Consider the following 25787-nt stretch of genomic DNA (forward strand, 5'->3'; position numbering starts at 1 on the left):
AAAGTTAGTAGTGGCCTTGTGAGTGTGCGGTACTGGAAAGATGATGTTGGTACTTAATCTTATAGCACACAGATAATCACTGACCTTCTTCTACCTGTGCCGCTGAATGTTCAGAGAATGACATCTGAAAAACAAGGGGTCTGGCTAGCCAAAGAAGGATTATCTCAACACTGGAACAGTGAAGCAAAGACCACTGAACTGAATTTCCAGTTTCTCTACATTTACAAGTAATTTATTTCCCAAATTTTTGTCTGTGTCTATGTATGCAAGGGGAGGTTTATGATTAAGGCTTTAGTTAGTGGTGTTATAGATCAATAGTTTATGTCTGATTACCTATGGCTATTGTCTAATTACTAATTCTTGGTTAGCATAGAAACCTGGTCCCTGCTTCCTATCAATCTTAGTCTGAAAGTCTAAATTGGGGTACTGTGCATACTTTAAAAAAAAATATTTTCACATTTGGTATGACTCTAGGAATAGCAGGAGCCAATTTACAGCACACAATGAGTGGTATAGTGGACAGTGAAGAAGGTTATCTAAGATTGCAAAGAAATCTTGATCAATTGAGCTGAAGAGTGGCAGATGGAGTTTAATTTGGATAAATGTGAGGTATTGCATTTTGGTAAAACAAACAAGGACAGGACTTATACAATTAAAAGTAGGACCTTGGGCAGTAGAACAGAGAAACCTTGGTGTTCAGGTTCATAATTATTTGAAGTGTGCATCACATATAGATAGGGTGGTTAAGAAGGGGTATAAGCATGCTTGCCTTCATTGCTCAGACCTTTGTGTAAAGGAGTTGGGATGTTATATTGAGATTGTATAAGACATTGGTGAGGTCACCCTGTTATAGGAAGGATATTAATAAGCTGGAGAAGGTTCAGAAGATTTACCAGGATGTTGCCAGGAATGGAAGGTTTGAGTGAAAAGGGGAGGCTGGATAGGCTGGGACTTTTTTCACTGTAGATAAGGATTTTGAGGGATGACCTTTTTTTTTATATCCAGAGCGGTTCCTGTGTAGAATGAACTTCCAGAAGAAGTGGTGGATGTGGGTACAGTTATAATGTTTAATAGACATTTGAATAAGTACGTGAATAAGAAACGTTTGAAGGGATACGGGCCAGGTGCAGGCAGGTGGGACTAATTTAGTTTGATATTATGGTCAGCATAGACTGGTTGGACCGAAGGGTCTGTTTTCATGCTGTATGACTCTATCACTTTATGAGTCGTAACACATATAACAAAAGGTTGAGCAGGTTGGGTCACTGCTATTTGGAGTTGAGGTAAATGACAGATGCTCCTACTGAAGCATTTAAGATCTGAGTGGCCTTGTCAGGTACATGCTGAGAGAATCCCTCCCCTCAGGGGAATCTTGAACTAGGAGCCACAATTTAAAAATAAAGAGTCTTCCATTGAAGACAGAATGCAAAGGATTTCTTTTTCTTAGAAGGGCTTTAGTCTTAGGAATTCTCTTCTACAAAAAGCAGGGAAGGTTGGGTCATTGAATATATTCAAATACTGAGTTCAACAGATTTTTGATCAACAAGAGAATCAAGGGTTATGCTGGGGAAGGGGGGTAACTGGTAGAAGGAAGGAAGGAACGAATGAGGAGTTATGGCACTATCAGCCATGATCTCACTGAATGGCACACTAGACCCAAGGGACTACATCCTTGTTCACCTCCTCCTCAGGCTCAAACCTCAATGATTGAGCAGTGCAATATGTAGCATACTACCATAAATCCTGATATCAGCTCAGCTGAGTATGTAAAGAAATTGGAACATTCCTGGAAACGGAATCTTTTCTTCAAGATGCAGATGATATGCTCTATACAGTTCCTTGTGGCAGCATGACTCTTCTGTATGCCTGCTGTGAACATGGACATGGGTTCTGCACCAGAATGATGATCTATACGATGAGCAGATAACCACTAGTGTTCAAAAGCTAGCCTTTGATTTGCTCTGGTGAATGAAATACAGATGGAATAAAGAACTGGCACAGATCTAAGGAATCATTCCTACTGGCAGGATGTCATACATTGTGGACAATGTAGGACTTGTGTTCACACACCAGCTTCAAATCGAAGATATAAAATTCCTTTTGGTTCAAGAAGGTTACAGAATTTACATAAGGCACTGCCAATGTGCATACAGTCATTGTCATTGTGCATAATAAGGTAGCCAATTGATACAAACTCTCATGCTGGGCCTGCTTGTCTCTGGTAATAGAAAATGAAATGGTGGTCTCTCTGTGTAAAGAGAACCTCAATGACCTTCCTTGACCAGCAATGTGCTGCAGACTATGAGATATTACTTACACTTTCAGCAGCAACCTGAAGGAAGCCAGACACACAAAGTTTAGAGCAATAGTCACCTTGACAGCCACAGAAATGTAGCTTTGAGGTTGCAGTTGCAGTTGTAGGTGTAGCAATTGACTGATTTAAGTTCCGTTTCAAGAAACTTAGATATTGGGCTAGTATCTTAGGGAGGTGTTGGGGGTCTTGGCTACTAATAAGTTGATAAGTGTGAGGTCATCCATTTTGGTAGGAATAACAGCAAAATGGACTATGTTTTAAATGGTAAAAAATTGCAGCACGTTGCTGTGCAGAGGGACTTGGGTGTCCTTGTGCATGAATCGCTGAAGGTGGGATTGCAGGTGCAGCAGGTGATTAAAAAGGCAAATGGAATTTTGTCTGCCACTGCTCAAGGGATGGAGTTAAAAACAGGGGGGGCTATGCTGCAGCTGTATAGGGTCCTGGTGAGGCCACACCTGGAGTACTGTGTGCAGTTTTGGTCTCCTTACTTGAGAAGAGATATACTAGCATTGGAGGGGGTGCAGAAGAGATTCACTCGGTTGATTCCAGAGTTGAGAGGGTTGGATTATGAGGAGAGACTGAGTAGACTGGGATTATAAATATGCTGTTGACTCCAGTGCTAGGGCTTGAAGTACTGGCTGTGATCAGTATTCTGATTTGTAAGATTTCAGTTGTTTCTGAATACTGAGAAAAGATTTCTTGGCTGAGACTATTTACATGAACTTAGGTCCAAATGAAGATAATTACAAGATGGAAAAAAGCTCCTTTGGGGCAAGAAATTGGACCTTGTGTTCCTGTTGTCAAATGCAAGCCCTGTGGAATTACGTAGGTCTGTGATCAGTGCTCTATTTCACTGAGGCAATAATCAGGCATTCCAGAAAGCTAACCAAAAAGATGTTAGTCCCTTGAACATGTTAATGAGGGTCTCCATGCAGAGCAAGAACCCCAGTCACTAGAAATTAAGCAGGGTCTGCTCAAATTCTTGTTGCAGCTTTTCCAAAAGTCCTGAAAAGAACATTAGGAGCTGGCAATGAAAAGGAAAATTTCTTCTGTTTAATATATCTTCATTTGGAAACAGTAGAAGACCATCAGACATAGAAGCAGAAGTCGGTCAAACATTTTAAGAACATAATACCCTTTGAGGAAAAAAAATGTTTAAGAAACTGTTTGGGTTTTCAACCATAGTAACTTCTCACCTTTAGGAGAGACTGTGGCTTGACGACAGAAAGCACCATTTAAGACTACGAGACCATAAGACATAGGAGCAGAAGTAGGCTATTCAGCCCATCCAGTCCACTCCACTTTCAATGAGATCACAGCTAATCTAATTATCTTCAATTCTTTTTCCACCCAAAGTCCTTGGTTCTTACACTAATTAAAAATCCGTCCGTTGATCTCAGCCTTGAATATACTTAATGACCCATCCTCTACAGCCCTCTGCAGTAAAGAATCCCACACATTCCCCACTGTGAGAGGAAAAAATATCCTCATATCTGTCTTAAATGGGTGACTCTTTACTTGGGAGATTATACCATATGGTTCTAGACTCTTCAACAAGGGGAAACTACTTTTCCACATCCACCCTGTCAAGCCCCGTAAGAAACTTATATGCAATCAATAAGGTTTCTTTGTTCTTCTGAACTCCAAAGAGTACAAGCGTAACCTACTCAACCTTTCTTCATAATTCCTCCAAACTCGGGATCAGCCTAGTGAGCCTTCTCTAGACGGCCTCTTTCTTTCTTTAGGGACTAAAATTGTTCACAGTGTCCCAGCTGAAGCCTGACTAATACCTTGCATAATTATAGGAAAACCTCCCTATTTTTATACTTCATTCCCTTTGAAATAAAGCCTATAGTCAAGAAGCAGCACTATTAATGCTGGCTCCTGAGCTTTCCTTATGTGCTCCTGTCAGCCAACATTATCCAAAAAAACTCCTAATTCAGGTCTTTTCATCCATTTCCTTCCCAGGATCTCCTATACATAATTTGCTGTCAGAATGCAACCACTCAAATTAATTCGGGGTCAAACAGCTATGGATGCCGTCAGGTATCTGCAGCTCACCAGAACTTTGCTGACAAAGTCCAGGTTCCGAATTGGAGTGTTCTGGGGCAGTATCCTATCTCAAGCTTCAAAATGGGTCTGAACCAATTTGTAGTCTTTTTCTTCCCTGAGGATATACTCTTGTTGGTACAAACAATCCATGAAGATTCTCCACTGTATAACTAAAAAAAAAACAGAAACAAAGCCTCTTGTCGAGAAATCAGAAGATGTATGCAAATGGCCGAAGTGACAACTTGAGCTTTGGGACATGTAGGACTAACTTCATTATAAACTTTATACATGTTTCTATAAGTAAGGTTTTGTAAAGCTTTTTATGCATACTTCTTTTCTGGTTATCACCTGAAGAATGAAAAAAAATGTTCTGACAAGGTGCTGTCTTCTCTTGTTCTTGCAATTATTACACAGGACAATGAACACAGTCCATGATTACCATCCGTCAGGCCAAGTTTGATAACAGTGGTCAGATGAGAAAGGAGCTGGTTCACATTTAATACAAAAAGGAAGTTACCCAGATGATTTAACTCTCTGTTTACAGACTAAATATGGAGACAAAAAAATGTATAGGACTCGATCAAGTTAGAATAAGATTTCTTTTTCACATACCTGATTAATTGGTTCAGGCTCTGTTGTGATAATTTTTGCCTCATTTGTCTTGCTTGTAACATCAGCCATATGAACATCAGAACGTTTTGCTCCTTTAGTTAGCTTCAAATTAATAAAACACAAATGAGCTAGATACACAACCAACAATGACATGCAATTAGTTACTGATTTTTAAACAATTATGTTAAATTACTGCATCTTGTTGACTTCAAATGCAAGGTATGAAAGTAAGGCAGTAGAGTTCTAACAAATAAAGCAATGCAAATGACAGAAATTTGAAACAGAAGCAAAGTGTGCTGGAAGTGTACAGCAAGTCCTTCAACATCAAAAGACAAGTTAGCACTTAGGTAGTAAATGTGAAAAGTAAAGGATGGAAAAATCCTTGAATCCACCTCATCCCCTAGCATTGCAACTCACGCATCCTAGCATACAACTAAACTTCAACTTCCCAATGTCTTTGATTTAACTCACTTACCTTATCAATTATTTCAAGGGCATACCATCCTTTGAGGAAAAAAAAAGTTTAAAATCTCATACTCGTTTTCAGCATGACAATTTCACACCCTAGGAATGACCATGGGCTGACTGCAGAATGTGCTCATGCACAACAGGGTCCCTCTGATCCTTGGTGCTTTCCAGTGTCCTACCAATCATCATGTATTCCCTTTCCTTATTTGTCCTGCTCAAGTGCAACACTTTACAATAATCCAGATTGAGTTCCATTTGCCACTGATCAGCCTATCTGACCAGCCCATCAATATCCTCCTGTAATCTAAAGCTATCCTCCTCACCTGCCAATTTTCATATCAATATGAACTTACTGATAACATTCCTACATTCAAGTCTAAATCATTTACATAACCACAAACATGAAGGGCTCCAATACTGATCTCTGCAGAACCCCACTGGACACAGGCTTCAAATCACAAAAATGCCCCTCTGCTGTTTCTTACCACTCAGCCAATTCTGTACCCAATTTGCCAAATTTCTTTGGATCCTATGAGCTGTTACCTTTGTTATCAGTCTCCTCTGTGGGATCTTATCAAAAGCTTTGTTGAAGTTCAAGTAGACCACATCACCTGATCACCTCCTCAAAAAATTCAGTCAAGTTGATCAGACATGACCTTCTTTTAACAAAATCATGCTGATGATTCTTGATTAATCCCTGCCTTTCCATGTGCAGGTTAATTCTGTCCCTCAGAATTGCTTCCAATTGTTTCCCACCACCAAGGTTAGACTGACCGACCTGTAATTTCCTGATGTATCTCTTGCTCCCTTCTTGAATAATGGTCCCACATTGGCTGTTTTCCAGTCCTTGGGCACGTCTCCAGTAGCCAGGGAGGAATTGAAAATTATTGTTAATGCCCCTTGCTTCACTCAACAGCTTGGGATACATTTCATCTGGTGCAGATTTATCCACTTTTAAGCCTGCCATATCATTCAGAACCTCCTGTCTATGCTAACTTCTTTAAGTATATCACAGTCCTTCTCCCTGATTTCTAAACCCACATCGTCCCTCTCACTAATGAACATTGACACAAAGTATTCATTTAGAAACCTATCTATGTTCTCTGGCTCCATGCACAAATTACCACTTACAATTAATCTGCATGTCTGACCAATTTTATTGAGTTTTTCAAGGCATTCAACATAGTCTACTTAAGCTTCACCAAGGCTTTTGATAAGGTTTTTTATGGGCCCTACTCTTTCCCAAGTTAACTTTTATTTTTAACCCTGAATTTACTTGGGAATAATTTATTTGAAATAACTTAGGATTTTCCTTTATTTTACTGCCATTATTCTTCCGTGCCCCATTTCTGCTTTCCCGATTTCCTTTTTAAGCTTCCCCTCCTTGCACATGCTATATTCCTCTAGGGCTTCTGCTGTTTCAAGCCCTTGGTATTTTTTTTTTGCTCTGTCCAATACTGTATATCCCTTTGTGTCGAGGATTTGTGGGATTTGTTGATTTCGCCCTTTATCTTTATTGGAACTGTACTCTCCCTATTTCTTTCTGGAATGCATCCCACTGCATTGACATAGATTTACTTAAAAATATTTGCTCCCAGTCCACCCTGGCCAAATCATACCTGATCTTCTTAAAATCAACATTTCCCCTGTTTAGAAGTTGGCTTTCAAACACATCCTTATCCTTTTCTATAACAACCTTGAATCTAGCTGAGCTATGATCACTATCTATAAAATGCTGTCGCACTGATAATTCAATTATGTTCCCCATCTCATAATCTAAAATTACGTTGAGGACCACTCCCTCTCTTGTAGGACCTTCTACATTCTGTCTTCAAAAGCTCTCCTGGATGCATTTTCAGAATTCCGCTCCCTCTAAAACATATTCTATATATATTCACACTATGACTACCCCAGTTCATCTGGGGGAAGTTGAAATCCCCTACTATCACAACATTGTTACTTTTACACTTCTCCGAGATTTGCCTACATATCTGCTCTTCATTTTCTCTTGGATGTTAGCTGGCCTATAGTACACTCCTAGCAATTTAATTTCTCCTTTTTGCTTTTTAAGTTCTACCTGTATGGCTTCATTTGAGGAGCCTTCTAAGATCCCACCTGATTGCTGGAATAGATTCCCTGATCAAAACTGACACACTCTTTTCTCTTTTACCTCATTCCTTGTCTCACCTCGACTCGATATTCTGGAATACTGAGCTGCCACTTCTGCCCCTCTCTCAGCCATGTCTCAGTGATAGCAATGACATCATACCTGCATGTTTCAATTAGCTTCACCAAGTTGGTATCATATTTTATGTAATCCTGGTGCTGCTCCTGTTGGGCTTTGCTGCCTACCTCAATTGATCAGGTTTTATTCCCTGCCTTGACGGTAATGGCAGAGTACAATATATGCCAGGTCATGAGATTACAGATTGATTGTGATTGAATACAATTCTGTTGCTACTGATTTCCCCCAGTGCATCAGATACACTTTTAGAGGTGCTGGGTCTGTTGAGTCTATTCCAGTTACACAATGGAGGGGGTATTCAGTGTGATGACAGGACATAGTCTTTACAAAGACTTTCAAGTGGCCATTCCTACTAACACTGCCATGGATAGATGTATCTGTCATTTTCAAACACAAGGTCTGTTAGGTTTTTGCCTCTTCTTTGTTTCCTCACAACCTACTGCAGGCTCAAGGAAACTGCTGTGTCTTTGTCTCAGTCAATTTGATCTGTACTAGTGCTACTGAGGCATGCTTGGTGAGGGATTTTGTAATCATTCTGTAAACTCTTCCAAGCGATATAGGAACACTTGTATATTGACCGAGGGAGGATGGTACATTGGAATCTACGGAGATTTCTTTGTCCATTTCTACTGTGATACTATGGAGGTTCTTGAGGTCTGAAATGAATAATAGTTGACTCTCAGGGCTATTCCTTTTCAATTATCGCTATCAATATTACTGGTTTGCTACCTCTGTGGGATTGTCATGCCAGTGGGACAAAATGTACGTATGGATGATGATGGAGAAGTCTGGGACAATGTCTGTAAGGATTTGTTCAGTTTGACTTTGCCAGGCTGCTGCTTGAAACAAGTAGAAATCATAAAGTTGAAATACAAACAGAAAATGTTGGAAATACCCATCATGTCCATTCATCATTTGAAAGGTCAAAAAAGCAGATTCGTATTTTGGGTCTAAGTCTTTCTTCAGTACTCAAAAGCAAAAGGTAAGCCAGATTTTTTCGTGGAAATGAAGGCAGCAAGATGAGATATGGACCTCATGCAATGGCAAGGAAACCTTGAAGACAGAGTGAAATACTTTAAAACAGGAACATGTGTCAAGCCCATATTTGTTCCTGCCACTATTTTCACAGCTACAGTTATTCTGGCATGTCAGTGTCCTGCTGTGGAGGGATAAAACAATTTATTAGAATATTTAAATTAGGCTCATATGATGTAAACGCAAGTCTGATTTAAATTTATTGCTGAGAAATCTTCTCAAAGTTAGGGAAACCCACCCATAAAAGGGAGGTGGGAGATGCTGGCACAATAAAATATGAATCTTTAGAGCATTCTCTGTGGGTCAGAAGGAGCATGCTTGCTCCTCTGGACCCTCAAAGTAACATTTTGCCTCCCCTTTCCTAACTGCAGTCCCTGTCAACCATTTTCCATTATCACGGATGTAACTGCCCCGAATCTGGAAGTATTTCAAGACACTTGAGACTTCCATGGTACCTTGCTGAATACCAGATCCATTGTGTGGAATTGCCAAAATACGTTTTGGAAATCTCAGAAAAATACTGAGAAGTAAATGACATAACACAGTGAACCGAGTAAAAAAAGTACAAAGAGCAATGAGAAATAATACAAGAAAAATACAGAAATAACTGCAAACGAAGGAAGTCTAAATTAAAAAGAGAAATGCAGAAATATACGCAGGTCACCAGGAACGTAGAGAGGGAAAGACAGGCCAGCATCCCAATTCGGAGCTCGCACATCCTCACACATCCCAAACTGATGAAGTGGCCAAATTTGCAGAACCAATCACGTCTGACCAAAACTGTGAGCCCAGAACTAGAGTACAGAGCTTTAATTAACAAGTCTCAATTGATATCAAAGATTAGAAAATTGTTTTCTCTCACAGCATATGTCGAACATGCTCTCAGGAAAAGTACTTCATTAAATTCTTCAAAAGTAGCTGGATAAATATCTGGTTGAAGGCAGGATTGGCAGCAAGAGAGATAGGTCAATGCTAAGATAACAAAATACTTAATGGAAAGAAAAAAAACAAAGGTTTTTGTTGTTTGGCGAGCAGAAGCTTAAGACTGGATAGTGGAAATGTGACATTTGCTTAATAATCCTAGCGGTTCAGGCAGAATTTATGCAGGGCTTTCTCTCGGGAAATTAGATCACTGTGGGTGACTATAAATACATTGAGGAAAGAGTCTGTAGGGCAGAGATCTTTCCCAATTTCATGTCTTTCATTTATATTTGCAACTGATTCTTGATATTCTATTTTCTTACAAATTTTGAATAAATAAATTTAATAAACCATATTTTGTCTGCCATTAGCTCAGTGAAAATGGCATGCCATTATTGAAATGCATTACACAGCATAATTTTGCTGTTGTTGCATGGTAGATAGAAATTAAAATTGCTACAGAAAGTTAAGATATCCTTCCAAGTGCAAGTTCCATTTTCACCTCGTGCCAGTGTTAGCTATGACTACTGAACCTAGTTCAAATTCAACATTATAGTAGATATTCAATAGTCCACTGCAGCAAAGAATGGTCAGTAATATAATTCACTTACTAGACTCTCAGAAAACTCCATATCTGCCCACGATACTCTTCTTTCTTCTCGATTATATATTTGCTTTCTAGGTTTCTGTGCCAAAAACAACATATTCCATGGCATCAAACTTTAAAAATTGTTGGTGTTTATTCTCACATTACTGAGAATTTATCATTTATTCACTTCAATAGTTTCCCTTGATAGTGCCCAGGCATATATCCTCTGTATCCAGGGCTTACGGTAAACAGCTATTGACCGATTTTCAAAAAATCATAAGCAATTCAATGAAGACTGTCCATCTGATTTTTCTCTTCCCACAAGACATGATATCTTTGCCTCACATCTTTGTAGTAGTACAGATAAACGAAGGAATTGATAAAAATCAAAAGAACGGTGGATGCTGTAAATCAGAAACAAAAACAGAAATTGCTGGAAAAGCTCACCAGATCTGGCAGCATTTGTGAAGAGAAATCAGGAGGTAACATTTTGGGTCTGCTGACCCTTCCTGAGAACTGATGGTAGCTAGGAAAATGTCGGTTTATATGCAGAAGGTAGGGTGGGGGGAACAGGGTAAGAAGTAAGCAATATGTGGGAATAGAGCCCAAAGACAGAGGAGAACAGTTGGACAGACAAAGGAGTGGATAACGATCTGGCTAGGAGGGTGAATAGCTGTTAATGGAGACTGTTAGTGGCTAACAATGGCTAATAGCAGACTATGTGATAACAGGGCCTGGTGTGAGGAGGTGGGAGCTAGGACATAGGACAGTTCAAGACACTAACAGTCTCCATTAACAGCTATCTACCCACCTAGCCAGATCATTGTCCACTCCTTTGGCTGTCCAACTGTTCTTCTCTCCCTTTGGACTCTATCCCTACCTATCATTGACGTCTTACCCCTCCCCCCATCCCGTTTTCTTCATATAAACCAACATTTTCCTAGCTACCATCAGCTCTGAGGAAGGGTCACTGGACCCGAAATGTTAACTCTGATTTTTCTTCACACATCTGCCAGACCTGCTGAGCTTTCCCAGCAATTTCTTGTTTTTGTAAGCAAGGGGCTGAGTGAATTGGAAAAATGAATCTTATTTCACACCACTTCCTGGTCTTACCTGCTATTGCTCCAAAGCTCTGCATCATTGTACTGCATCTACCCTTCCCTTCATCCATTTTAAACAAGAATAAATTTTCTAATTGCTCCTGTTGTGCATGTTTACCCACAGGGAATGCACATTAAGAAATCATGCGTGCGCAATCATAATTTTTCATCCATTAATTTTAATGGCTTTCTAAAGCTAATGAAGCAGATATTTTCCCTTACTTATTTCTTCTGTCGGAGAAACAATATCAAGAATAAATTAATCATCGTAGAACCCTTGGAAGTATGAACAACTTTGATAAACTGAGAAAATCAAGCAGTATTTTAAGTCATTCAATTGAATAAAGTTAGTTACCAAAACTGGATCCTCAGATACAGCAGGCGAAGATTCATCGAATATCTCTTTTACTGGCAATGTTTCTGGTTCTTCCTTTGGGATTACCTCACTTTGATCAACTCTCATTATGGATTCATTCGATGGCAAGTATGAAGTCATCCATTTTAATTCAACATTTACTGTGCCATTGACTTGTCCTTCAAAATTCGTAAGTTCAAATGTTCCTGGAAATAAATGAATAAAGATGCATTATAGGACATTTTTAATGACAGGAAAATAGAGGTAGGAGAAGATCAGTCAGTCAGTCAAGCTGTTCTGCAATTCAAGATCATGGCCTATCATCTAATTCAACACCACTTTCCCATGCTATTTTCATAAGGGGAGGTGATTGCCTCATGGTATTATCGCTGGACTATTAACCCAGAGACCCAGATAAATGTTCTGAGGACCCGGCTTTGAATCCCACCATGGCAGACGGTGGAATCTGAATTCAATAAGTATCTGGAATTACGTATCTAATAATGATGATGAATCCACTGTTGATTGTTGGAAAAACCCATCTGATTCACTCATGTCCTTTAGGGAAGGAAACTGTCATCCTTACCTGGTCTGGCCAGCATGTGACTCCAGACCTATAGCAATGTGGTTGACTCTGAACTGCCCTCTAGGCAATCAGGGATGGGCAATAAATGCTGCCTGGCCTGGTTAGCGATGCCCACATCCCGTGAATGAATAAAGGAAGAAAAAAAATCCTAAAATGCCATTAGTATCTAGAAATCTATCACATGCTATCTTGACCATATTTAATTAATGAGCTTTCACTGCTCTCTGGGATACAGAATTCCAAAGATTCACTACCCTCAGACCGAAGACATTCTTCCTCATCTCAGTCCTAAATGGTTTGCTCATTATTCTGAGACTGTGTCCTCTGGTTCTTGATGCTTCAGGCTGGGGAAATATACTTACTGCATGTACCCTATCTAGCCCTTTAAGAATTTTGTAAGTTCGAATGAGATCACCTGTCATTCTTCTAAACACTTGAGAAAATAGCCCCACTGTCCTCAGTCTCTCCACCTCGAACAGTTCTGCCATTTCACGAATTTGTCTGGTGAACGTCTGCTGCGTTTTCTCTCTGAAAAGTATATACCTCCCCAGGCACGGGACAAAAATTGAATACAATACTCCAGGTGCAGTCTCACCAAGGTTCTATGCAGTCAGAATAAGACATCTATACTCCTATGCTGAAATTCTCTTAAAGGACATCATATCATTTGCTTGCTGCACCTGTACATTAGCTTTCAGTGACCTACGAACACAGACATTCAGGTCATTTTGGACATCAACACTTCACAATCTCTCACCTTTAAGAAGTACTCTGCACCCCCATTCCTCCTGCCAAACCTCACTTATCCACATTATATTTCATCTGCCTTGCTGTTGGCCATTCACTTGACCCATCTAAATCTACTCAAAGCCTCTTTTCAGCATCCTCACAACACACTCCCACCTGATTTTTTGTCATCCACACATTGAAATATTACATTTGGACTGCACATCCAAATCATGGAAATAGATTGCGAACAGCTATACACCACCAATGATCTTTCCAAAATCTCAATAGTTATAGCCTGCCAACTGAGAATGACCTATTTATTCCTACTCTGTTTTCTTTCTGATAACGAATTCTCATTTGTGCCAGCCTATTACGTTTAATCAATGTGTTATAATCTTGTTTACAGTTCTCCTGCTTGAGACCTTATCAAAAGTCTTCTGAAAATCCAAATAGATCCATTGATTCCCAATCTCTGCTAGAAACAAGCTGAAAAGCCTTTAACAGGTTTCTCAAACAGTATATTTCTGTTCAATCATATCAATATTTTACAATTTCCACTGATCACATCCTATATAATAGATTTTAATATTTTTCTCCCTACTAATGTCAAGCTAACAGGTTTAGAATTTCCTGTTTTCTCCTTCTCACCTTTCTTAAATAGTAGGGTTACATTTGCAACCTTACAAACTGTAGGCACTGTTCAGAATCTATGTAATTTTGAAAGATGACCACCAAAGCATCCACCAGCTCTGCAGCCACCAGATGATTGGGTTCTTGGGATTTCTTAATTTTTAATCCCATTAATTTCTTCAATACTACTTTTTCTTACTAGCACTAATTTCTTTCAGTTCCTTAATCTTACTCATTTCTTGTATCTTTATTTATGGGAGATTTATTGCCTCTTTTTCCATAAAATCAAACAAAAAGTAATTTACCTTCTTCACCACCTCATTTCCATTATAAATTTTCCAGTTCCTGCCTGTAATGGACCAAGATAATTATCATATCTATGTTCTCATAGAAGCTACTAGAGTCCAATTTTATGTTTGTTGCTAATTTACATTCATATTTTGTTCTCCCTTTCTTTATGAGTATCTTGGTCCTTCTTTGCTGAATTCTAAAATTCAGGACTACTACTTATTTCGGCAACTTTGCAAGCCTCCTCCTTTGATCTAATATAATCTTTCACTCCCTTTGTTGACTCACTTTCCTGTCGGGTTTTAGTGCCTTAAAGAAAGGGCTGCTTGTTTAAAACCACAGATAGTAAGACCTGCTGATGCTGGAGTCAGAGATAACATAGTGTGGAGCTGGAGGAACACAGCAGGTCAGGCAGCATCAGAGGAGCAGGAAAGCTGATGTTTTGGGTCGGGACCCTTCTTCAGAAATGGGGAGGGGGTAGGGAGCACTGAAATAAATTGAGAGAGGAGGGGTGGAGCTGGGGAAAGTAGGTGGGATGGTGATAGGTGAGTGCGGGTAGGCAGTGGTAGGGATTGGTCAGTAAGGTGGGAGGAGCGGATAGATGGGAGAGAAGACGGACAGGTTGTGTCAGGTCAAGGAAACGAGGATGAGAGGGAGGTTTGGTCATGGGATGAGACCGGGGGTGGGGAGATTTTGAAACTGGTAAAATCCACATTGAGACCATTGGGTTGTAGGCTCCCAAGGCAGAATATGAGGTGCTGCTCCTCCAGTTTCCGGGTGGCATCATTATGACACTGGAGAAGGCCCAGGATGGACACTGGCTACTAGTTATCCCCTTCTCATTGCACAATGCCAGATCTAAAATAAAGAGGGTATAAGAGAGAGGACCAAGTTAATCCCTTCAATTAAAAGGGCAGTAAGTCCAATCAGAATCACACCAGGTCTCTTGCTTATAGTTACAAGTTTCTGGCTCAGGGCAGCTTCTATAGGGACTGTGGAATAACAGATGGCTACAGATGGTCACTGGCACGAGAAGACTCAAAAAAGATTACATATCAAGAATAGCAAAGTATTTATATTATTACCTATAACATACTTGTTGTGAGCTAATGAAATAAGGGGAACTTTGGCTTTTCCGAGGTAAAAAGTATCATCAGGTTCTGCATCATCGAACACATAAACAATTAATGATTCTGACTTTAAATATCGATCAAGCTCTGTATTAATTGGTACAGGAAATCTCATGTGATCATCAAACTGTGGGTTGTTGCTGTTTGGAATAATGGCTGTATCATGGTCTGCAAAATCAAAGAACTTATAGACAGCATAAGGATTTGGCTGGATATTCTTCCTTCTGGCTTGCAGATTGTCACAGGATTTTATAACAATATGAACTTCATTCAGATTACCATCTGTCAGAGCTGCAGTGTGTGCCTAAGGGTTCGTAGAGAGAAAAAAAAAATGTTTTAATCAAAGGCTACTTCATGTTTTGCAAGAATCTATATGCTGAGACTTAAAGAAGTAGGCAACAATTATAACTCATCCCACTCACTTAGGAACTGATGAGCTCAGGTACAATGCTGGCTTTTGACTATGCCTGATTTTATTCTTCATTGAAGTCAATGGAAAATCGTACTGGATGAGGTATAAAACCAAGATTCCATATAATCCCGAGTGTCCCATTGTCAGGTTAGATTAAAATTGCCTCCATTAGCTTTGTTGTCATGTTAATATTTGCTCAATACAAGAAAAACAGTCACGACAGAACAAACACACATCAACTTAATACAACAAATTATAATTATCAAGACAGGGCTTCCCTGAGTGTGGGTTGCAGGATCAAAATTTTGGGGTAGCAATGTCTGACACCATAATGGTAGCTATGGAGAAGAATCTCCATTCTGGAACCAGCTCTGAGGCCCCATGATGTGTGCAGCGATTTTATTTTCCTGCCAAACAGCTAGCAGGAGGGGAGCGACTAAGTTTCCCCCCGGAAGCATCATTGAGAATCCTGACTGGAGGAACAATAAGTGAGAAATGTAGGACATTGAGCAATTGGAGATTTGTGATGATATTGTTGGCCCGGAAGTAGCTTTTGTGTGCATTAAACCCGGGAACTCCTCATTTGCACGGTGCTCTCCAATTTATATCTGAACAGACAGAGTGATTTGACAAATAATTGCAGGTCAGACCATTGGCACATCATTTAACAGAACTTGCATCTACGGCAGTAAGCCTCCTGACTCTTTTACAATGAAAACAAGTAGAAAGGAACATGTTTGTAAACACCAAAGCATCGCTCTTTACTTCACCATAACAGCACATTTTAAATTTGTCAAACCTTCTAATAACTGATTAATGACTGCACAGAAAATAATTGCTTGTTGTAATGCAAATTTAAAATCAACTCGTGTATTCATGTACATTGTTAAGGTGGATTGTACAGAGCTCTGGGTGGCTTTCCTGTCTCACCCAAGTTATACATGAATAGTGTCTACAAGAGTGTTAATGGAGCTGCAGGAAATTGGAAGCAATTCTCCCCTTGGCACTTCTATGCACCTTCAAAAGAAAGAAGGAATACACTTGTATTCATATAGCATCTTTCAAATAGCAATGCGGTAATGCCCAGTCAATCTATTCCATTGATATTGTAAGTTAATACTGAAATTCCATTGTAAACAAAAACAAAAGCTGCTGGAAAAGCTCAGCAGGTCTGGCAGCATCTGGATGAGAAATCAGAGTTAATGTTTGGGGTCTGATGACCATTCCTCAGAACTGTTCCTTCATCCGTTCTGGGGAAGGGTCACCGGACCTGAAACATGAACTCTGATTCTCCTTACACATGCTGCCAGACCTGCTGAGCTTTTCCAGCAACTTCTGTTTTTGTTTCTGATTTATAGCATCCACAGTTCTTTTGGTTTTTATTTAGTTTGAAACTCCATTGGTTATCTTTGCAATTATACTTTCATTCCTTAGAAAATGCTAATTATTCCTGCAACAGTAGTAGATATGAGTTTTGCAAAACTCAGGAGCTGAGCTATCAATGCTATTTAAGTCTACAAGAAATCTGCACCATTTTTGGCTCTAGCAGCCAGAGTCTGAAGATGTGTGTATAATTAAGGAGAGAATTGGGGTGGCATGTGGCTCAGTGGTTAGTACTGCTGCCTCAAAGCTCCAGAGACCAGGGTTCAATTCCACCCTCAGGTGACTATCTGTGTGGAGTTTGCACATTCTCATTGTGTTCATGTGGGTTTCCTCCAACAGTCCAAAGATGTGAAGGTGAGTTGGATTAGCCATGCTAAATTACCCATACTGTGCAGACTAGGTGGATTGGCCATGAGAAATGCAGGGTTACAGGGATTGGGGGGTGGGGGCTGTATGAGATGCTCTTCAGAGGGTTGGTGTGGACTTGATGGGCCAAATGGCCTCTTCCACACTGCAGGGATTCTATGATTCTATAAAACTGGAATTCATGGCTCATGAATGTGAATAAATGGAATGCTAACGCTAGTTAACCTGTTTGTTGGCAGCTCAGCTAAATCATTGGCTGTAAAAATATACACAAGATATTTTTAATCAAGCTGTTATGATATATAGGAGGTAGGATCTGAACTAAACTTCTGGTCCAGAGGTAGGGGCACCACCACTGTGCCAAGTTTGACCTATGCTATTTAAAGACGGCCTGCATATCTTTTAGGGAGATTCACTAAGTAATGACCTTTACCCAAATTCCTAATCCAGAATCTAGGGTCCTCCATGCAGGTGTTCGAGCATTCTGAAATATTTAGGTCATAGTCTGATGTTCAGCAGCCATAGTACTGATGTGCCGAATCCATATTTCTCCAGAAATGTGACCAGGAAGCAGTGACAAGAGTTAGGAAAGGAGACCAATGCCACGGAAATGGGACATGGCTGTAATGCATCAGGAAGGTTAATAATATTATGTGAAGGTCGAATAGCTATTGCATTCCCAAAAGTAAATTAAAAATGTTTGAAAACTCTGAAATTGCAGTTGAAACCAGTCCAAAATGGGTAAACTGGGCCTTAGCTTAATGAGGTTGAGGTTTCCTTTAAATAGTAATGCCTCTGCCACATTAAGAGCTTAACAGCTAATGAATCAGGCACTACCATAATTCAATTTTCCGTGTACAATTTTATTCAGTGCATAAATCCTCATTATTGTATTTTGATCAATAATAAAGTTTGACAGGAGTAAATGATGACTAACGAGCACCTACACCTATATAGTGACCACTGCACTTCTGGTCCATCTTGGTCATATGTGTTTTTGCAAGAATTTTCCATTTTTTATTTATTCATTTTCTGGGATGTGGGTGTTGCTGGCTGGCCAGGTTTTATTGCCTGTCCCTAGTTACCCTTGGGAAGGTGGTGGTGAGCTGACTTCTTGAACTGCTGCAGTCCACCTGCTGCGGGTTGTCCCAGAATAACATTACAGAGGGAATTCCTGGACTTTAACTCAGCGAAAATGAAGGAATGGTGATACATTTCCAAGACAGGATGGTAAATGGCTTGGAGGGGAATTTGAAGGTGGTGCCTTCTGCTGCCCTTGTCCATCTAGATGGAAGTGGTTGCGAGTTGGAAGATGCTGTCTGAGGATCTTTGGTGAATTTCTGCAGTGCATCTTGTAGATACTACACATTGCAGCCCCTGAGCATCAGCGGTGGAGGAGTGGATGTTTGTGGATGTAGTGCCAATCAAGTGGGCTGCTTTGTCCTGGATGGTGTCAAGCCTCTTGAGTGTGGTTGGGACTGGACTCATCCAGCCAAGCGGGGCGCATTCCGTTGCACTTCTGACTTGTGCCTTGTAAATGGTAGACCGGCTTTGGGGAGTCAAAGAGGTGTGTGACTCGCCACAGTATTTCTAGCCTCTGACCTTGTAGCCACTGTATTCATGTGGTGAGCCCAGTTGAGTGTAATCAATGGTAACCCTCAGGGTGTTGACAGTGGGGGATTCAGTGATGGTAACACCATTGAATGTCAAGGAACAGTAGAAATTGATTCGTTGGGACTAGTTTCACTCTTGAAAGATGGAAAAAGTGAAGGCTAATTTCACAGCTGATGGAGATTTTTCTGGATGTAGAGAGTTGCGCACTGAAAACTTGGCTTGCAAGAAAAGCCTGGTTAAAACCATCAAGCTGCGTCCCCCATCACCAGAATTGCAGTGCTTTATCCAAGCTCACTCTATTATTACTGTTTATGCAGATATTCTGAGTTCTTCCTTTGTTGGTTAAGCCAGTAATTCATATTTCCCAGATAACTCCAAGAAGAAGAGCACTGAATTAATCATTCGACAGGAAACGCACCTGGATGTGTTAGCTTTCTACTAGGAAGACTAGGAATTGACGAGTGTAAACATAGTCAGGTTGGCCCAACAAAGAAAAAAAATGTTATATTGGCCAAATTAATGATTGGGAAGCTAACTATACTTGTTAGCTACTTTAAAACTCAAAGTTTTAACTCATACTGGAAGCCTGGTGCACAGTAATCCTTGTGAGCATGGAGATTGACCATTCTGACTTTACATTCTTGTGAGCAGACAGCAGCAGCATAGTTCCTTATTTCATCACTGTGAAAATTAATACTGCAGCACTGTATCTAAGATAAATGCAGTATTAATGTCTGAATCTAATCTAACTCCACATTTTGTACATGATGTATGCTAGATTAAATGCTAAAATGTGCTTCCTTCAGAGCTCTGTGTTTCAGTTTTCTAGTGGGTCTATGTGAGGGTCCTGAGCCCATCCATGTCATGAGTGCATCCACTGGTACAACATTTTGGGAGGCAGCCTGTTCTACTCTAAGAATAGCGGGCAGACTTCTAAGATTGCTGGCTCAATGATAGGGACTGCAGTGGCTCCCCACAGGACGGGTAGGCACTACTGAAGCAAGCAGGCAAGCAGAAGAGTTTTTCAGCATGGCGACACCTTTGGCTGCCTGCACAGAAGCTATCATGTACAGAGGCATGAAGCCAATAAGGCCATTGGGGCTGAAGGAAACACCTCCATGAGCCTACTCTTCGATGGGCCACTAGTCTTGTACTCCAATAATCCAGTCATTGAGTTATGCAGCTTCTGGTTCACCTCGATTGAGCTGGTGGTCTCCAAACATGGTTTGGATCCATTCAGGCATCAATAATATACCAATGCCAACACAAACTTACTCATAAGCCAGGTCTTAATTGGATTGATTGATTATCCTCCTTTGTGAATCAGGTAGCCAAGCAAGTTTCCAGTGCATCCCTGAGGAATTCACCCAGAGTTGACAACATATTAGTGGGCAGCTTCCAGTTACTTTCTTGTACACTTGTCACAACTCATTGGGCTGTGAAAATTAAATCCTTGTAGTCGGAGTTGACTTTGACTAACATCGAATTTGAGATTTTCAGTGATGCTGCAAATTGCACTGAAATGCTTGAATAACAGTTCTTCTGTGCTCTCTAATCACAGTGGCATAACTAGTGTAAGATGATATTGGTTGAATTTAAAACCAAAAATTTGAAAATGCCTGTATCTAATTTTAGATGATATGGCATTGTTCACAAACTGATACACAGTTTGGCAACTGGGACATTTTCTTAGAAAATGAACTGGTCACATCAAGTTCCTATGTACTTACATTCAAGGATCAATAAGTCATATGGTAGTGAGGTGGGTGTGGTGGTGGCAGTGGGATTGTAGAAATTTGCAGTGTTAGTCAGCTAGGATGAAACATTTGTAACATTTGATATAAGAAGCTTGGACTTTGATGGAGTTATGCAGTCTCTGGAAACAAAATGGCAGGTGGGACATGGACCTAGAGGTTCGACCCCAGTTTCCACCAGGCCTTATTTACGTGGGGTCGAGGGGAGAGAGGGAAGTAGGTTAGAGATATAACTCCCAAATGTTGGAAACCTGAACTCTGTGCTGAGTTCAAAAAGCTCTCACTTTTGCTGGATCAAAAGGGTCCATAGTGTAGGAGTCTTTAGTGAAGTCATAAATGCTCCTGAAGGGCTGGTACGGTCTCTACAACAGTCAAGCTATCAAGGTAGTAACATGCCGAGTCCCTTAAAAATAGAAAAGGAGCACGCTAATGTCTGTGAAAGTTGAAGAACATCTGTTCCAGTAATTTCAATAGTCCCAAGGGCTATCATTATAGCAGTATTAATATTTGTATGCTTTCCATAACCTATCAATATCCAATTGGGAGCCTTTTAGTTCACAGTTTTATTGACAGCTGAAAGAGGTTGTTAGATGATGAGCTATCTTTGAGGTGTAGATCTGAATACAAATATTTATTTTCGTATATGATTAAGTACTTCAAAGGATTTAAGTGTCTTGAATGGACTTTCAAGAATGGGAAAGTCTATAATAGATTTTAGAATGTTACTTTATTTCATCTCAGTATGACTCCTGATGCCTGCCTATAGTGGCTACTGGGCAAGATAATATGGAGGATGTAAGGGCAAAGGGTGTTTGGGAAGGGAAGCTATGAATTGGCATGAGATCTCATGTCTAGGTGGGAGTATGAAAGGTCAGGGTTAGAGGGCCTAGCATATAAGAAAACAACTGGACAAGGTTGCTGAGTAATTGGAGCAGGCTGTTCAAATATCTTGTCTCACAGATTTACATCTAGGGGTGACAGGACCAATTCAGGGATGCAAACAATTGGGATACTTCCTGACTTGGGAGTCAAAATCCAGACCAGAGTTTAAATTTGGAGCACAATAATGATCAAAGGCCAACATAAAATCAGTTCGAATCAAATTGTTCAAGATATATACCAGCCTTCAATTTTGAAAGTTACCAACACAGAGCATTTTCCATTTTAAATCTAGCGACTATTAAGTAATATGAAATGGAGACAAAAACTCATGTTTCTGACATGTTTACTTTCAAAAAGCCATATGTCTAATCAAGAGATAATTGAAGTTCAGTTCAATGCTTCTGCATTATTTACAACAGCTAATTATTGACAAGGCTTGCCTTTGGGTATCTACAGCACCATAAAATTAAGTGCCTATATTTTAACTAAAGTGATAGGATTAAAAATCTCTATATTCTTTTGTAAAATCTCTATTATAACAAATATTTTTCAAAACGTTCTTAAATTGTCAAACTGAACAACTCTAAATTCAGCTAAAACTATTAAAGATGAGAAGTTCACCTGTTGCATTTGATCATCTGAATGACGACTGGAAGCTATATATCCTAGTGCTTTTGTTCGTTCTTTGTATAGCCGAATAGCCTGAGCCATTGGCACACGAAGCCGGAACCAATATTCCACTGTTCCATAATTTTCAGAATCTTGTCTGCCACCTACATGCAAAATGGAGACTGGATTTAAGAGAGTCAGAGCAGCTATGAAACATTAAAATGCATTTTATACTGATGAAGTTACAAACACGATTAGGGAAATATTACCCATGTATGGATAAAATAGTTGCTGTACTTTTCATAGCATAAATCCCTGGCTTTTGATTTCACCGTCCCCATGATGTTTTGGAATGTATATTGTTCTTCCAGTACAATCAATGATCTGCACAATATCCTTTTAATTATGAATACAATGTATAGGTAAAGAAACAAATTGTGTTGATTGATAGTACAAACATATTTATTGTTATTTAAGATTTGTTACACATTTGAGGCAAAATTGTTCCATTGAAAATATCCAAACAATTTTCCATTGCTCCTGACAACATTTGCAGATGAATCATATGAAAAAGATCCAGAACAACCAGGCACAGGAAAAGGCAGAGGAGTTCCATGTTCAAAACCCTGACTTCGATCAGAGAATCCCTACAGTGTGGAAACAAGTCCACACCAACCCTCAGAGCTCCCACCCAAACCCACCCCGCTATAACCCACCTAATCTACACATGCCTGAACACTTGGGGCAATTTAGCATGGCCAATCCACCTAGCCTGCACATCTTTGGACTGTGGGAGGAAACCGGAGCACCTGGAGGAAACTCACGCAGACACGGGGAGAATGTACAAACTCCACACAGACAGTCCCCCGAGGGTGGAATTGAACCTGGGTCCCTGGTGCTGTGATGCAGCAGTGCTAACCACTGTGTCACCATGCCGCCCCTCATGGACTTATGTTAACAGATGTTGCCTCTAACTGTTGAGTGTCTCCAGTGTTTCATGTTTTTGTCACAAAACAAAGATAATTCTCAATCCAATAAGCCTGTTTTAGTTTTAAAAATCAATAGTTTCAAATACATGGTTCTAATGAAAAGTCAGAAACCCTAAACTTAAGTTGTTCTCTTTGCATAGAGGCTGTCAGATATGTTAAGAATTTACTGCATTTTCTGTTTGCATTGCAGATTTTCAGCATCTTCAATATTTTGGTTTCATATGAAAATATTTTTGAACGTTCACAACATTGTAACCAAATAATCTTTCCCTAATGCTTTCTTTGCACATAATCCGAGAAACTGACTTTCTCTGTTGCTTGTTTAATGAAGTAGCAATTTAAATGGCGTTTAAACCTGTTGCTAAGTGAACTAAGCAACAGACTGGGCTTACAGAAGCCTCAATTAAGATGTATGCCAAAAGAGATCTTTCACATCCAGTAGCTTTTGAATAAAATATTCAACTTCTTGTTGGAAGAAAGACTACCTCAGGAGATTTGGACAGTCTCTGGCCAATCCCTGTGGGCAAATACCTACAGCACAAAATTGGAACAACATCAAATTAGCAAATTGCACTTGTACAGGTCAGTCAATGACAGATATAGGAAATGGAAAATATCACAATAGTGTCATAGCACGCACTTTTAAAATTAAACTGCTGAAATTGGAGGACTTATTAAAAGCCACTTGTTGAAAAAAAACCTCGTGCATTGGCAAGCAAAGATCCTCTTCAACATTGTATCAGTTATTTTACCTTTCTCATGAATATAACTTTGTCCTCCCATGTATTTGAAACCGTTACTTTTTTCACCACAAGAAGCCTAATTACCTAAAAAGTGCCTTTTATGTGACAAAAACAGGAAACATGAGACACATCAGGCAGCATATATCAAAACAAGTCAAGGTTTCAAACATGGAATTCTTCTATCTAGTGTCTTCCCTGGATTACAAAATCTTATGCATTGCCCTAATGGATTAGTAAGAAACTTTGGAATATGAAACGTAATTTTCTGGGTACTCAAAGAAAGCATTACTATGTTTTTACATATCTTTACATGTCTATAATGGAAAAGTTGTTTGACATCTAGCTCCCCTCTTGCAGAAATATGTCTGACAACAAAACTCTTAATGGGTTGTGAAAAGAAGTTGCAAAAACTGTCTAATCAATCATTGATTGACCAATATGAAGGCAAAATATCTAGTTATAAACAATGCTTTATGTAAAATATTGAAAATTCAGTAATTCCTTCTTATAACCACGACGTACAAATTAAACAAAACTGAAAATTGATGGTTTCCTTCAATTCAAGCATGATATCTATTCGAGGTCATGAATTTCTGCCATAGAGTCTAAATGTGACAGACCAGATTGATTCTTGGCCCACAGATCTTTGGATCATTAGTGCAGGTCATCCTGTTCGATAGTGGGAATGTAGGAGTTGCTTCCTTTTCTGCCACTGATCTGCCTCATCTTTAAGCATGAAGTAACTTGATGGATAGGTTGTTGCTATTTTGAATTAAAGGTAGCAAGCTTCTCCCTGTCATTGATGTCAATGCTCCCAAACTTCTGAGTGTCGTCGTAGGATTTTTTGTTGTTCTTGCCTTGAATGCTGGCAATTTGCCAGTTCAGGAAACTGGACTTGGAAGGCAAGTTGTGTCCAGTCCAGTGTAGTTGATTTTCAAGAAGTTTTGTCTGAATGCTTGTGGAGTTCGCTTCAAGAAAGACACTAGCATTTGTTCGATGATTCTCCCATAAAATCTGGAACATGAAGCACAGCTTTGTTGATGGAATTTCTCCAGGGCTCTTATGTATTGTTGATATACAATCCAGATTTCACTGCAGTACAGGAGTGTGGTGATGACAACTGCTCTGTACACCAGGACTTTTGTCAACTTTTGTGAAGGTCTTTGTTAACAAACACTTGCTGCCGTAGTTTGTCCTAAATTGAACTGGTGCAGCTGATCCAGTGTTGGATCTCCTAGTCAATTTTTTGAGAGAGATTGATGCTACGATTTGGGAAGTGCTGCCCTTCAATATATATGCAAAGTGAAATATTTGACTAAGAAGGTCTCAGTTGACATGTAAGCTTCGTTTTGGTAACAAGCAAGGGTCAGCCAACTCTTATATGCAAACTTGAAGAAACTGAGATTAGCTTGCAAATGTATTGAAGAGTGGGCAACAACCATTTACAAACAGCATATCATATGTGAATATCTTGATCAGTTTAGCTTTGGCATCGAGATGGCTGAAATTGAGGAGTTTACCATCTACACTGTATTTTTCATCTATTTAATTGCTGGTTGTAGCTCTCCCATCGATGAGAGACCCCCCCCCACAAGAATTCTATCACACGGTACTCGGGTATTGCCTGGAGAATATCAGCTGCCACTATGGATTCACAGTTAGTTGGAAATGTGCTTTCCGGTGTTGATGGATGGTACTACCTTAAGAAGAAAGGCACAATACTGTGAATGAAGGAGATTTTATCCATTTGACTCTGATGGCTTCAGAATTGCTTTGCATGTCATGATGGTTAACAAACTGTTGGATCTCTCAGGCTTTTTTTCTACTACATTTGTCTTTTATCTTCCAGATTTACCCTTGGACATTATTCTTGAGCTTTCGAATGCCACCTTCCTGACTTGCAATCTTCTTTTACTCTGTCAAGCAATAAAGATTGCTCATTTTTGTTTCAGGATGTCACCTATTTCCACTTGATTTTCGT

General features: G+C 39.7%; 1 protein-coding gene across 2 annotated transcripts in view; it reads right to left on the reverse strand.

The window, feature by feature from the left end:
* Positions 1-25787, reverse strand: part of rpgrip1l (RPGRIP1 like) — a 177721-nt gene that overhangs the window by 63091 nt on the left and 88843 nt on the right. For both annotated transcript variants that reach the window (XM_048605887.1, XM_048605888.1), the window contains 5 exons: positions 22087-22238; positions 15010-15358; positions 11692-11897; positions 10259-10333; positions 4979-5080 (listed from right to left, as the gene is read on the reverse strand). In XM_048605887.1, the coding sequence (XP_048461844.1) occupies positions 4979-5080; positions 10259-10333; positions 11692-11897; positions 15010-15358; positions 22087-22238 (884 nt within the window). The remainder of the gene's footprint in view (positions 1-4978; positions 5081-10258; positions 10334-11691; positions 11898-15009; positions 15359-22086; positions 22239-25787) is intronic.

Source organism: Rhincodon typus, chromosome 15 (genome assembly GCF_021869965.1).
Source record: "Rhincodon typus isolate 14 chromosome 15, sRhiTyp1.1, whole genome shotgun sequence".
NCBI lineage: Eukaryota > Metazoa > Chordata > Chondrichthyes > Orectolobiformes > Rhincodontidae > Rhincodon > Rhincodon typus.